General features: G+C 41.5%; 1 protein-coding gene across 1 annotated transcript; it reads right to left on the reverse strand.

Annotated features, from left to right (window-relative positions):
- Nucleotides 1–3,933: 3,933 nt before the first annotated feature.
- On the reverse strand, nucleotides 3,934–4,500 carry LOC142165431 (uncharacterized). Its single transcript, XM_075223988.1, has 2 exons — nucleotides 4,425–4,500; nucleotides 3,934–4,310 (listed from the first exon to the last, which is right to left on the reverse strand). The coding sequence occupies exons 1-2, from the start codon at nucleotides 4,498–4,500 to the stop codon at nucleotides 3,934–3,936; spliced, it is 453 nt and encodes a 150-aa protein (XP_075080089.1).
- Nucleotides 4,501–13,395: the final 8,895 nt, after the last annotated feature.

Below are 13,395 nucleotides of genomic sequence, written 5' to 3' on the forward strand. Positions count from 1 at the left end.
GATTTTTAGGGCTTTCTTACGGCTGCGTCAGTCACGAAGTGACTGTTTCATTACGATGTCTCCATCATGACTCACTTTACATGACGGCTGCTTCTTCTTATAAATACCTCATGTGCCTTTAGTTTCACAAAAACCTTCAATCTACATTATTCTTCTTCGTTAATCATTCTTATTCTTCAGTACGCATTATTTTCTTACATCCATGTCTTCATCAAACCCCAATCCTCGTAGAACAGTAATTGTAGATGAACTTCCCCCATTTAACTGCTCCTGTTAGGAGTAGAAGAGGCAGTATGTTACGTAGCTTAGGGTCTTTATCTGTTCGTAGTTCTACTTCTCAACCCAACGTTGTTACACCTTCTTCATTTAGAACTAGGGCTTCTTCAACCCATAGATCTTCTGCCATAAATAGGGAATCAAGTGAACCCATTCGAGAACCAACAATTGATGAAATTATTCCTGCAGAATTTTCTTTCTCCACTGATCGTAGATCAATTAGAAACCAAGTTACTTTTATGACTTCCATGATCGTGTCGATATTTATCCTTCTCAGATTACTGATGGCTTGATTTCTCTTGTTTGAAGAGAATGCTACTGGAAATCTAATTTTTCAATTTTAGCTCCTGGTCCAAACCAAAGAATAACTTCGTACCTAGCTGGTTATTTTTTCGTTCATATATATCCTTTTACTTTAGATTTCAGACCCCTATTGACCCAGTTATCATAGAATTTTGTCGTTTTTTCAACGTTTGCTTATGACAAATTGGTCCTATTGTATCTAGAGTTGTTGCATATTTACGATACCTATCCAATTTGGCCTCTTTACCCTTCACCTTTCAATACTTGCTTCATCTTTATTCCCCTAAGTTGTTCCGTTCAGGGGTTTTTACTCTCGCTGCTAGGAGAAAAAAGGTTTTGGTTAGCCCTAAAGATTATAAGGATCATGGCTGGTATGCCTATTTTATTGCTGCTCCCACAAGTAGTTTAGTGAGAGAGGAGAACATGCCTTTTCCAGAGAAATGGAATTTTGCACGTATGTTTTTTTATATCTCTGTTCTTTTATGAGGGAGGATGAAACTTACGATCTCATGGCTGTTTTTCTCTTTTTAGCTACCATGGAAGTTTTTGAAGAAATACCAAAATTCCATGCTTGGGTAGAGAAGTTGTTATCGGTTGCTCCTACGGAAATAAGGTCTTGAAAATACCTTTCTCATAGGTTTGATTGGAAAGTCAAAACTTATGGTATCCTTCCCTTTAATTTTCTTCATTTCTTTCATATTTACTTGGGGATTTCTAACTTTTTCCTCTGCTAGGATTTCCCATTCGAGGTCTCAGTGTCGCGTCTAATACTTCACCAAGGCTTTCTTTGTCTCTTGCTCAAGAAATGATTTTGAATTCTTCATCAAAGAAAAATGTAGAGAGAGTTCATGGCTCTGAGGATGAAGAGGAACGAGTAGAGGGTTCCTTAGTGTGCAAGCCTCGGGCTAGGAGGCGCATTATTTCGGATGATGAAGTCACCCCTCCTCCAAGTTCAGTTCCTGTGGATGAGCCTGAAAGTGTCATTTTAATGAGCTCTAATGAAGAGATGAATGTTGCACCTCGTGACTCTACCGATCAATTATTTTCCCTTGGGTTTGATAATGAAGATTTTGGACTTGTTTATGAAGAAGCGCCTCTTGTCTCCTTTCCAATGTCTGTTCCTATTGATTCTCAAGTTTCTGCTCATGTCATTGCTGCTATTGCTCCTCCTATGGCTGTTTTTACTTTCTCAACTGTCCCTATTGATACCACTTCTCGTGTTGAAGTTGGTTCTTCAAGTAGCAATAGGATTATGAAAGAAGATACCATTGAAGTCTCTAAGGATGGTAATATTTTGAAAAAGTCTGGTCAAGTCAATGTATTACTAAAACCTGTAATTCCCCAGTTGAGAAGTCTAAGTTGGAAAGCCACAGTTCTTTAACATGGGTGAATGATATTGTTCGTTCATCTTTGAAGGTATAAGCCTTAGATTTTTGTTACTTTATTTCCCCCGTGATTTTTTTATCTTTGTTTGATAATTACTTCTTTCCTTTCTTTTGTAGATCAACTTGATAGGCACGGAAATTAGGAAGAGAATTATCCATACTGAGCAGCTAGTCAGTAATTATCGTATGAAAACAAATAATTGGAAGGAACAGTATGAGGGTCTTTAGTTGGAAAAAGATGTTTTAGATGAGAAGAAGTGCGCTTTGGAACAACAATTAAAAGTGATGGTAGCAGAATTGGCAATTGAAAAAGCCTCTTCTAGTCAAATGAGCAAGGCCAAAGACATTCTTGAGTATTCATATGCATAGCAACTTTCTAAAGCTACCAAAGAAATTAAGGGTTTGAAAGAACTGCTTAATCAGAAGGAGATCTATGTCGGGGAGCTTGTTCAAACACTTACTCAGGCTCAAGAAGACCTTCGTGCATCTTCATACAATGTTCAGTTCTTGGAGAGATCACTAGCTCCTTTGAAGGCTTCTTATGATGCTTCTTTGATTGAAAGAGAAACGTTGAAGGCTGAAATTGAGCAATGGGAGAGAGATTACGAGCCCCTTGAAGATAAATCAACTCTTGATGTAAGCTGGGCTTTTTTGAATATGCGCATCGAGACTTTGATAGAGGCTAGTCAGGAAGGCTTTGACTTAACTGCTGAGATTGCAAAAGCTAAGGAAACTATTGAAAAAACTCAGCAAAGTCAGAACTTTTCCTCACCTGAGGTCGACGTTTCCGAAGGTGATGAACTTACTCCTCGTGAAGTTGGTGTTCAAGCCTCTTCTGCTCAAGTTGTATCTTCTCCCGATACTGATGATGCCTTATTAGATTCTGCCTCTCTTGATGCTGATAGTACTGCTTTAGATCCTGCCTCATAGTGTTTTGTGAACTTTTATTGGGAAATTTGTTGTTTTTTTACTTTCGAAATAGTTGGCAAGTTTTACCCCTGGTCTATTTTGGGGTTTGTTATCAAAATTCCTTGATTTTAACTAAGTTTATACTTAGTTTTAGCCAGGTTCAATATATAATATTTCGTTTGAGTTTCTGTTCTACTCTTTATTTTGCATTAAAAATGCTTTAGTATTTCGTGATTTTTGAATAAACATGAATTTTCATAAAAGAGGGCCCTTTTATAAACGACACTAATGAAGAAGACGTCTCAACTTCATATTGGTGTAAACATATGAAAGAATTAGGAAAATTCATATTTCAAATAAATCTATTGAATAATTTGAGGAAGTTTTGTATTTTGAACTTTCAAATTACATAGTACTTTTACAAGTATTCAATTAACATTTACAACTCTTCCATAACTGTTTTTTTATAACAGATATCTAACATTCTAGGCTATATTTTGCAACCCGTATCTAATCACTGCCTTTAACCTTAGTACTCGTAGGATCTTATAATTTATGTTCGCGAGTTTACACTTTATGAAAGCTTAATACAAAAGGTTTTTTTTATTCAGACTTGTTTCTTGGTTTCTTGGCTCTTGATTGGCTCTTGACTTTTCATTTTTGGGTTGATCCAAGCTTGAATTCTGACTTTTAGTCTATGAATCTTCTTTGATTTGTAGTCTTCTTTTCTTGCTATCTATAGTCCCCCAAGTGTTAGACCTTTGAAGTATGAAATCTCGAATACTTGATTATTCCTTCCATTTGGTCCATTTCCTGAAAAGGAAAATACATACGAGACTCGGAGCTATATTGTTTGATGATTACTGCTTAACCCTTTTTAATTTCCGTCAGAAAGGTTGTAACCCAGACCAGAGATAATTTTGCATTCCGCGTGTCTTTTAGGTCTAAAATCATCATTTGATGTGTGCTTACTTTATATCTATCATCTAAAATGGTTAGTATAATTAAAAAAGAATAAATCTAAACCTTGCATAAATGATACTGACCTGGGGTTCTCCCTTTAGAAGTAATACTTCTTCAAATGAACAACATTCCAATTTGATGGGAGTACTTTGCCGTCCATTGTTTCTAACTCATATGCACCCTCTCCAGCAATACCTCGAATCCTGTAAGGTCCTTCCCAATTTGGACTCAACTTTCCTGCATTGGCTGCTTTTGATGATTGAAAAACCTTTTTGAGTACTAAGTCCCCAATCTTGAAGAATCTAAGATGAGCTTTCTGATTGTAATATTGCTCAATAATTTGTTTCTGTGTTGCCATCCTTATTAAAACCGCTTCTCTATTTTCTTCAAGCAAATTGAGATTTATCCGCATCTCTTCCTCATTTGATTCTTCAGTTGCTTGAGTGTATCTTGTACTCGGTTCACCTATTTCAACTAGGATTAAGGTTTTAGCACCATACACAAGTAAAAATGGAGTCTCTCACGTACCTATTTTCGTTGTCGTCCGGTAAGCCCATAAGACTCCTGTTAACACTTCTGGCCACTTACCTTTTGACTCCTCTAACCTTTTCTTCAAGTTATTAATAATAACCTTGTTTATTGATTCAGCTTGTACATTAGCCATAGGATGATAAGGTGTTGAAGTTATCCTTTAAATCTACCAACTCTAAAAGAATTCTGTGATTTTTGCACCTATGAATTGTAGGCCGTTATCACACACGATTTCTTTTGGAACTCCAAACCGGCATATGATGTTTCGCCAAATGAAGTCCCTGACTTTTTTTTCTCGTAGTTGCTTGAAAGCACCTACTTCTACCCACTTGGTAAAATAATCTGATAGTACTAATAAAAATCGTACCTTTCCTTTACCTTGTGGTAGTGGACCCACGATATTCATCCCCCACTTCATAAAAGGCCATGGTGAAATAACCGGATGTAATAGCTCCGTTGGGCGATGCATGTTGTTTCCATATCGTTGGAATTTGTCACATTTAGCCACAAAGCTTTCTGCATCTTCTTCCATTTTTGGCCAATAATATCCTGCTCTAATTAGAGTTTTTACCAAGGATCTTCCTCCTGCGTGATTTCCACAGTGTCCCTCATTTACTTCTCTCATCATATACTCTATTTGAGAAGGCCCGAGACACCTTGCTAAAGGTCCACCGAATATCTTTCGATATAGGTTGCTACGATCCAAACAATAACGGGCAACTCTCCGTTGAAATGCCTGAGCCTTTTTCTTATCTTCAGGTAGAATCCTGTATTGCAAAAAATTGACGATCTCGTTTCTTTAATCCCAATTTAAATTATTGAAATTTTCCTTATTTACCAGCTACTGGGGGCTCGGGCTGCTAGTCAGCGGATGAAGAAGCACGTGTTCTGCCATCTGCGAAAGAACAGAGTAGAAATTCAATTAACATTGAGAAACCAAACCGCATGATAGAGATGAATAGAAGTGAAACTGTTCCTAACTCTATAGCCTTTGAGGGATAAGCACAGACGTCTTCGTACCGATCCCTCAAACTCTACCAAGCTTGTCCGTGAATTATGAGACCTAAGCAACCTAGAGCTTTGATACCAACTTGTCACGACCCGGACTTCCCACCCTCGGGAGTTGTGATGGCGCCTACTCATGAAAGCTAGGCAAGCCGAGCGTTATAGATTTTGTTACCCTTTTTCCTTGACCTTTTAACAATTTCAAATTAACATGCGATCAACAGCGGAATAATAATACTAATAAAAGAAACGTGGAAGACAAAATCTAAAAATCCAAAATACTACCCAGAATTGGTGTCACAATATCACGGACCATCTACGAATACTACAAACAGCGGTCTGAATAGAAAGATACAAGTCTGTCTCTGAAGTAAATAAAAACAGAATAGAAAAGATTGAAGGGACATCAAGGCCTACGAACGTCTGCAGGACTACCTCGTATCTCCGCTGGACTGAAGGCAGCAACCTCGCTATGGTCCAAAAGCTCTGGTACCGAGATCTGCACACAGTGCAGAGTGTAGTATAAGCACAACTGACCCCATGTGCTGGTAAGTGTCGAGCCTAATCTCGGCGAAGTAGTGACGAGGCTAGGACAAGACTACCAAATAAACCTGTGTAGTTAAAGCATATATGGCAAGTAATTATAACGGGAACTAGCAATTAATGATAGGAAGGGAGAACATGTTGCGCGAAATATCAAGTACCAATAGAATTTCAGTAGTAAAGCATAAAGAACGTCTTAAATTTCATATAACTAAGAATAAGGAAGGCAGTAATGAATCAATATCCACTTTTATTCTTTATTATTGCGGCGTGTAACCCGATCCCAATCATATAATCCTATTGCGGCATGCAATCCGATCCAAATCATATAACACTGTTGCGGCGTGCAACCCGATCCAAATCATATAACTCTGTTGCGGCGTGCAACCCGACCCCAAATGTCCTCCCTTATTACTCCTTGTTGCGGCGTGCAACCTGATCCTATATAATATTGTTGCAGCGTGCAACCCGATCCCAATATACAAATTAACACCAATCACAAAAGAATTCTGGCAAGAGAACAATAATAAAACAAAAATATCACGATAAGGGAAACCAAAATAAGCAACAATATCCCGGCAAAGGAAATAATATACCAAGCAATGACATCCCAGCAAGGGAACCAACTACAACCAATCCAGTTTCAACAGTTAATTCACAAAATAAACCTCAACCTGATCCAATACTTTACAATTGCCAGTTACTGAGAATTTATCATAAATCTTGTACCACAATTGCTAACTATCGAGTTAAGCATGATCAAACATAGTAAAATCATATCAAATCCAAATATAAGACTCACAGGCTGCTTGACACCAACGTATAGATAATTGTCACCTCACCTATACATCGCACTCGACACCAACACATAGCAAATAAGACACAACACCTATTCCCTCAAGCTAAGATTAGGCCAAATACTTACCTCAACTTCCACGGTCAAACTCAAGCCTCAAGCATTGCTTTCCCTTTAGATTTTGCCTCCAATTCACTTGTATCTAACCCAAATTAATTTAACAACATCAATAAATGCTAAAGAATTCAACCCCGATGCTAAATTATAGGTTTTCTATCATTTTTCCCAAAGAGTCAAAAATCGACCCCATGCCCGCTTGGTTAAAACTTGAGGTTTGGACCAAAATCCAATTACCCATTCACTCACAATCCTGAATATGCAATTAGTTTCGAAATCCGACCCCAAAATGAGGTCTAAATTTTAATTATTCAAAAAGCCATAACTTTACCCAAATTCCCAAGTTCTACCATGGAAGAACAATATTTAAGCTTAGAAATCTAATGGGCATTGATGGAAAATGAAGGAGATGGGTTTAGGAACACATACCGATGATTTGGTGTTGAATTTGCTCTTCAAAAATCGCCTAAGGTCTGATTTTGGGGAAGAAGATATGAAAATATGGCTAAATTTACGTTATTGTTCTACTTTAAATCACTGGACAAACCTTCTTCACATTCGCGAAGGGTCTGTTGCGTTCGAGAAGCTTTGGATAGAAGAGCCTTCGCGTTCGCGAGTTACTGTACGTGCTCACGAAGGTTCAACCCCCCCCCAACCTTCATGTTCGCGAGCCAGTTGCCGCATTCGCGTATAGCATTTTCCCTTCCCCCAGTCCCTGCCAAATGGCCTTCACGTTCGCGAAGGATAACACCCCCAAGGCTTTGCATTTGCGACCTGTGTCTCGCGTTCGCATAGAAGGAATTTTCCTTCAGTCCCACTTTGGTCTTCGCGTTCACGAGAGTTCCTTCGCGAACGTGAAGAAGGAATTACCTGGGCACCTGCAACGGCTATGACAGCAGAATTTCTAAGTTTCAAAACATCTCGAACTCCATCCGAAACTCACCCGAGCCCACGGGACTCCAAACCAAACATGCATACTAATCTGAAAACATCATACGAACTTACTCGTGTGATCAAATCGCCAAAATAACATGTTTAACAATTAATTTAGTATCAAAATCTAAGAAAAATTTCAAGAACTCTTAAGTTCCAAATTTCACAACCGAGGGTCCAATTCATGTTATATGAATTCCGTTTTTAACCAAATTTTACATGCACAAATTAAATACCATATAAGACCTGTACCGGGCTGCAGAACCAAAATACGGGCCTGATACCATCAAATTCAAACATCTTTAAATTTTCAAAAACTCTTATAATTTCAGTTAAACCATTTTCTTCAAAAATTCATTTCTCGGGCTTGGGACCTCGGAATTCAATTCCGGGCATACGCCCAAGCCCATATTTTTCTAGGACCTTTTGGGTCCGTTAGATCACGAGTCGAGGTCCATTTACCCAAAATGTTAACCGAAGTCAACTTAAATTCAATTTTAAAGGCCAAATTAGCATTTTTATCAAATTTTCACATAAAAACGTTCTGGATATATGCCCGAACCGTGCATGCAAATCGAGGTGAGATAAAAGGAAGCTTTTAAGGCCTTGGAACATAGAATTAAATTGTAAATCAGGTGATGACCTTTTGGGTCATCACATCCTCCACCTCTAAAACAACCATTTGTCCTCGAACGGACATAGAAAAGAAGTACCTAAGTCGGGGAAAAGATAAGGATATCGGCTCCACATATCGGACTCGGACTCCTAGGTAGCTGCCTCGGCAGGCTGACCTCTCCACTAAACACAAACAGAAGGGTAACTCTTCGATCTCAACTGACGAACCTGCCGGTCCAGAATGGCCACCGACTCCTCCTCATAGGCTATATCCTTGTCCAACTGGACAGTGCTGAAATCTAACACGTCGGATGGATCGCCGTGATACCTTCGAAGCATGGACACATGAAACACTAGGTGCACAACTGATAAACTTGGCGGCAACGCAAGTTTGTAAGCCACCTCTCCCACTCGATTAATAATCTCAAAAGGACCAATTAACCTAGGGCTTAGCTTGCCCCTTTTCCCAAATATCATCACGCCCTTCATGGGCGGCACCCAGAGCAACACCAGCTCTCCGACCATGAATGCCACATTACGAACCTTACGGTTGGCATAACTCTTTTACCTGGACTGAGTTGTACGAAGCCTATCCTGAATGATCTTAACCTTGTCCAAGGCATCTTGAACTAAATCTGTACCCAACAACCGAGCCTCTCCCGGCTCAAACCATCCAACTGGCGACTGATACCGCCTGCCATATAATGCCTTATAGGGAGCCAACTGAATGCTCTACTGGTAGCTGGTGTTGTAGGCAAACTCTGCTAATGGCAAGAACTGATCCCACGAACCTCCAAAGTCTATAACACAAGCTTGGAGCATATCCTCCAAAATCTAAATAGTACGCTCGGACTGTCCGTCTATCTGGGGATGAAATGATGTGCTCAACTCGACCCGTGTGCATAACTCACGCTGAACTGCCCTCCAGAAATGTGAGGTAAACTGCATACCTCAGTCAGAAATGATAGACACTGGCACACCATGAAGACGAACAATCTCTCAGATATAGATCTCAGCCAACCACTCCGAGGAATAGGAAACTGCCACGGGAATGAAATGCGTTGACTTGGTCAGCCTATCAACAATAACCCATATTACATCGAACTTCCTCTGAGTCCGTGGGAGTCCAACAATGAAGTCCATAGTAATACTCTCCCACTTTCACTCAGGAATCTCAATCTTCTGGAACAAACCACCAGGTCTCTGATGCTCGTACTTCACCTGGTGACAATTCAAACACCGGGCTACATAGGCAACAATGTCCTTCTTTATTCTCCTCCACCAATAATGTTGTCGCAAGTCCTAATACATCTTAGCGACACCCGGGTGAATAGAATACTAGGAACTATGGGCCTCCTGATACATTAGGCACACAAATACAACCTTTCATCCTCAAAACTCCATCATCTCCAACTGTAACCTGCTTGGCATCTCCGTGCCGCACTGTGTCTCTAAGTATAAGCAAATAAGGATCATCATATTGCCGATCTAGGATACGCTCAAATAATGAAGAACGTGCGACTGTGCAAGCTAGCACATGGCTAGGCTCAGAAATATCCAACCTCACGAACTGATTGGCCAAAGCCTAAACATCCAAAGCAAGCGGTCTCGCACTGACTGGAATATCTGCAATGCTGCCCATACTGGTTGACTTCCTACTCAATGCATCGGCCACTACATTGGCCTTTCCTGGAAGATACAAGATGGTGATATCATAGTCTTTCAATAGCTCCAACCACCTCCTCTGCCTCAAATTTAGCTCATTCTGCTTGAACAAGTATTTTAAACTCTTGTGATCCGTGAACACCTCACACGACACGCCATATAAATAATGCCTCCAAATTTTCAGTGCATGAACAATGACTGCTAACTCCAAATCTTGTACTAGATAATTCTTCTCGTGGATCTTCCACTATCGTGAAGTATATGCAATAACCTTGCCATTCTACATCAACACCCACCAAGTCTAATACACGATGCATCACAATATATTGTATATGGCCCTAAACCTGTGGGCAAATCAACACCGGCGCCGTAGTCAAAGTTGTCGTGAGCTTCTAAACGCTCGCCTCACACTCATCTGACCACCTGAACTAGGCACCCTTCTGGGTCAACCTGGTCATCGGCGTTGCAATAGATGAAAACCCCTCCACAAACCGAAAGTAATAACCCTCCAAACCCAAGAAACTCCGGATCTCTATAGCTGATGTGGGTCTAGGCCAGTCCTTGACTGCCACAATCTTCTTAGGATCCACCTGAATACCCTCTGCTGATACAACGTGACCCAAGAATGCAACCGAACTCAACCAAAACTCACACTTTCAAAACTTAGCATACAACTGACTATCCCTCAGAGTTTGGAGAACGACTCGAAGATGCTGCTCGTGCTCCTCTTGGCTGCGGGAATAGATCAAAATATCATCAATGAAGATAATCACGAAGGAATTCAAATAAGGCTTGAACACTCAGTTCATCAAGTCCATGAAAGTTGTTGGGGCATTTGTCAACCCAAATGATATCACTAAGAACTCATAATACTTGTACTGAGTGCGAAAAGCTATCTTAGGGACATCGGATGCCCTAATCCTCAACTGATGGTAGCCAAATCTCAAATTAGTCTTCGAAAACACTTTGGCACCCTGAAACTGATCAAACAAATCATCAATCCTCGGCAATGGGTATTTATTCTTGATTGTGGCCTTGTTTAACTATCGATAATCTATACACATCCTCATCGATCTATCCTTCTTCTTAATAAACAACACCGGCGCACCCCAAGGCGAGACACTAGGTCCAATGAAGCCCTTATCAATCAAGTCTTGCAACTGTTCTTTAAATTCTTTCAACTCTGGCGGGGCCATACAATACGGCAGAATAGAAATGGGTTGAGTGCCCGGAGCCAAATCGATGCAAAAATCAATATCCTCGTCGGGTGACATACCCGGGGTCTACAAGAATTACCTCTGGAAACTCACAAACAAAAGGCAGAGAATCCATAGAAGGAACCTCGGCACTTGAATCATGAACATACGCCAAATAGGCCAAACATCCTTCTCAACCATACGTCAAGCCTTCATATATGAGATAACCCTATGGGTGGAATAACCAAGAGTCCCCCTTCACTCTAAATGAGGTAAACCCAGCAAATCTAAGGTTACAGTCTTGGCATGACAGTCCAAGATAGAGTGGTAAGGTGATAACCAGTCCATCCCCAATATGACATCAAAATCGACCATATCCAAAAGTAACAGATCTACTCGGGTCTCAAAACCCCCAATCACAACTATACATGAATGATGCACATGATCTACCACAATAGAATCACCCACCGGTGTAGACACATATATAGGAGCACTCAAAGAATCACTAGGCATAACTAGTTATGTGGCAAAATAAGATGACACATAGGGGTATGTAGACCCTGGATCAAATAGGACTGAAGCATCTCTCCTACAAACCAGAACAATACCAGTGATAACTGCATCGGAGGCCTCAGCCTCGGGCCTGGCTGGAAGAGCATAACATCGGGGCTGGGCCCCACCACTCTGAGCTACGTCCCTGTAACGACCTCCTATTGGCTGGCCTTCACCTCTAGAGGCCTGACCTCCACCTCTAATACCTCTAGCTCTACCTCTAGCACCTCTACCCCCACCCTTAGCTAGCTGAGCGAGCGGTGGAACACCCGGTGCCTGAACCATGGCACGGGAACCTTGATGCTGCGACTGAACACCCACTAATCTTGGACAAGCCCTACGTATATAACCATACTCACCATACTCAAAGCATCTACCTGAGTACTGCGGCTGAGGAAACTGAAACTGACCCTGGCGGGCCGGCTAACCATGAGAATAGCTCTGAAGAGGAGGTGCTCTGATAGGAATTTATGGAGCACAGTAGGACTGCTAATCAGAATACTACACATAAGAACCACGACCACCTGGAGCACCTTGAGAAGTCTGAAGTGCTGAATGAAACGGCCTAGGAAGATGGCCCCTACCAAAAGAATCCTTGCCTCCAGATGAGGCACTACTGAACCTTCCAGAATGACGGGGCCTCTTATCATACCCCTGACCACTCCCCTGTGATAGAACCATCTCAACTCTCCTAGCCACTTTGGCCGCATCTTGAAAAGAAATCTCGCTCCCTACCTCCTTAGCCATCTGCAATCGAATCGGCTGAGTGAGTCCCTTAATGAACCTCCTTACCTGTCTCTCTCGATGGGAAGTATGATAAGAGCATGACAGGCTAAAGCAATAAATCTGGTCTCTTACTGAGTGATAGTCATAGAACCCTGATGGAGACGCTCAAACTGCCTCCGATAGTCCTCCCTCTGAGTGATAGGAAGAAACTTCTCTAGAAATAGTTGAGAGAACTGATCCCAAGTCAAGGCAGGCGATCCAGCTAGCCTAGCCAAACAATAATACCTCCACCAAGTCTTGGCGGAACCTGATAGACGAAAAGCAGCAAAGTCGACCCCGTTGGTCTTTACCCCATGTTCCGAAAAATCTCATGACAGTTGTCTAAGTAATCCTGGGGATCCTCTGAAGATGTACCACCATAAGTAGTAGTGAACATCTTGGTGAACCTGTCCAATCTCCACAAAGCATCGGTAGACATAGCTACTCCATCACCGGTCTGAGCTACTACACCCAACTGAACTGCTCTAACTAGCTGAGCTGCTGGAGTCTGAAACTGGGGAGCCATCTACTCCGGAGTGCGGGTGGCAGGAGTCAGTGCTCCTCCCGCATCCTGAGAGACAGTTGGTGCTACAGAAAGTAAGCCTGCTTGGGTGACACTCTCCATAAGGCCCATTAGACGGACCAGAGCATCTTGGAGTATGGGGGGTAGCAATGAATCCCTCTGGGACCTGAGATGGGCCTACCGGAACTGTCTGGGCCGAAACCTCATCATCAAACTCTACCTGAGGCTCCTCCGCTAGTGCTGAGGCTCCGCCGCTAGTGCTGCTGCTCTGGGATGAGCTCTGCCCCTAACTCGGCCCCTAGCATGGCCTCGGCCTCG

The sequence above is a fragment of the Nicotiana tabacum genome, chromosome 10, assembly GCF_000715075.1.
Source record: "Nicotiana tabacum cultivar K326 chromosome 10, ASM71507v2, whole genome shotgun sequence".
Taxonomy (NCBI): domain Eukaryota; kingdom Viridiplantae; phylum Streptophyta; class Magnoliopsida; order Solanales; family Solanaceae; genus Nicotiana; species Nicotiana tabacum.

What these genes read in the sequence shown, in the direction of transcription:
- LOC142165431 (XM_075223988.1), bottom strand. Translation starts at nt 4,500, where the DNA reads ATGGCTAATGTACAAGCTGAATCAATAAACAAGGTTATTATTAATAAC. An exon ending in AAGGTTAGAGGAGTCAAAAG is followed by an intron (nt 4,311 to 4,424) that starts GTAAGTGGCCAG and finishes CCTTAATCCTAG; the next exon opens with TTGAAATAGGTGAACCGAGT.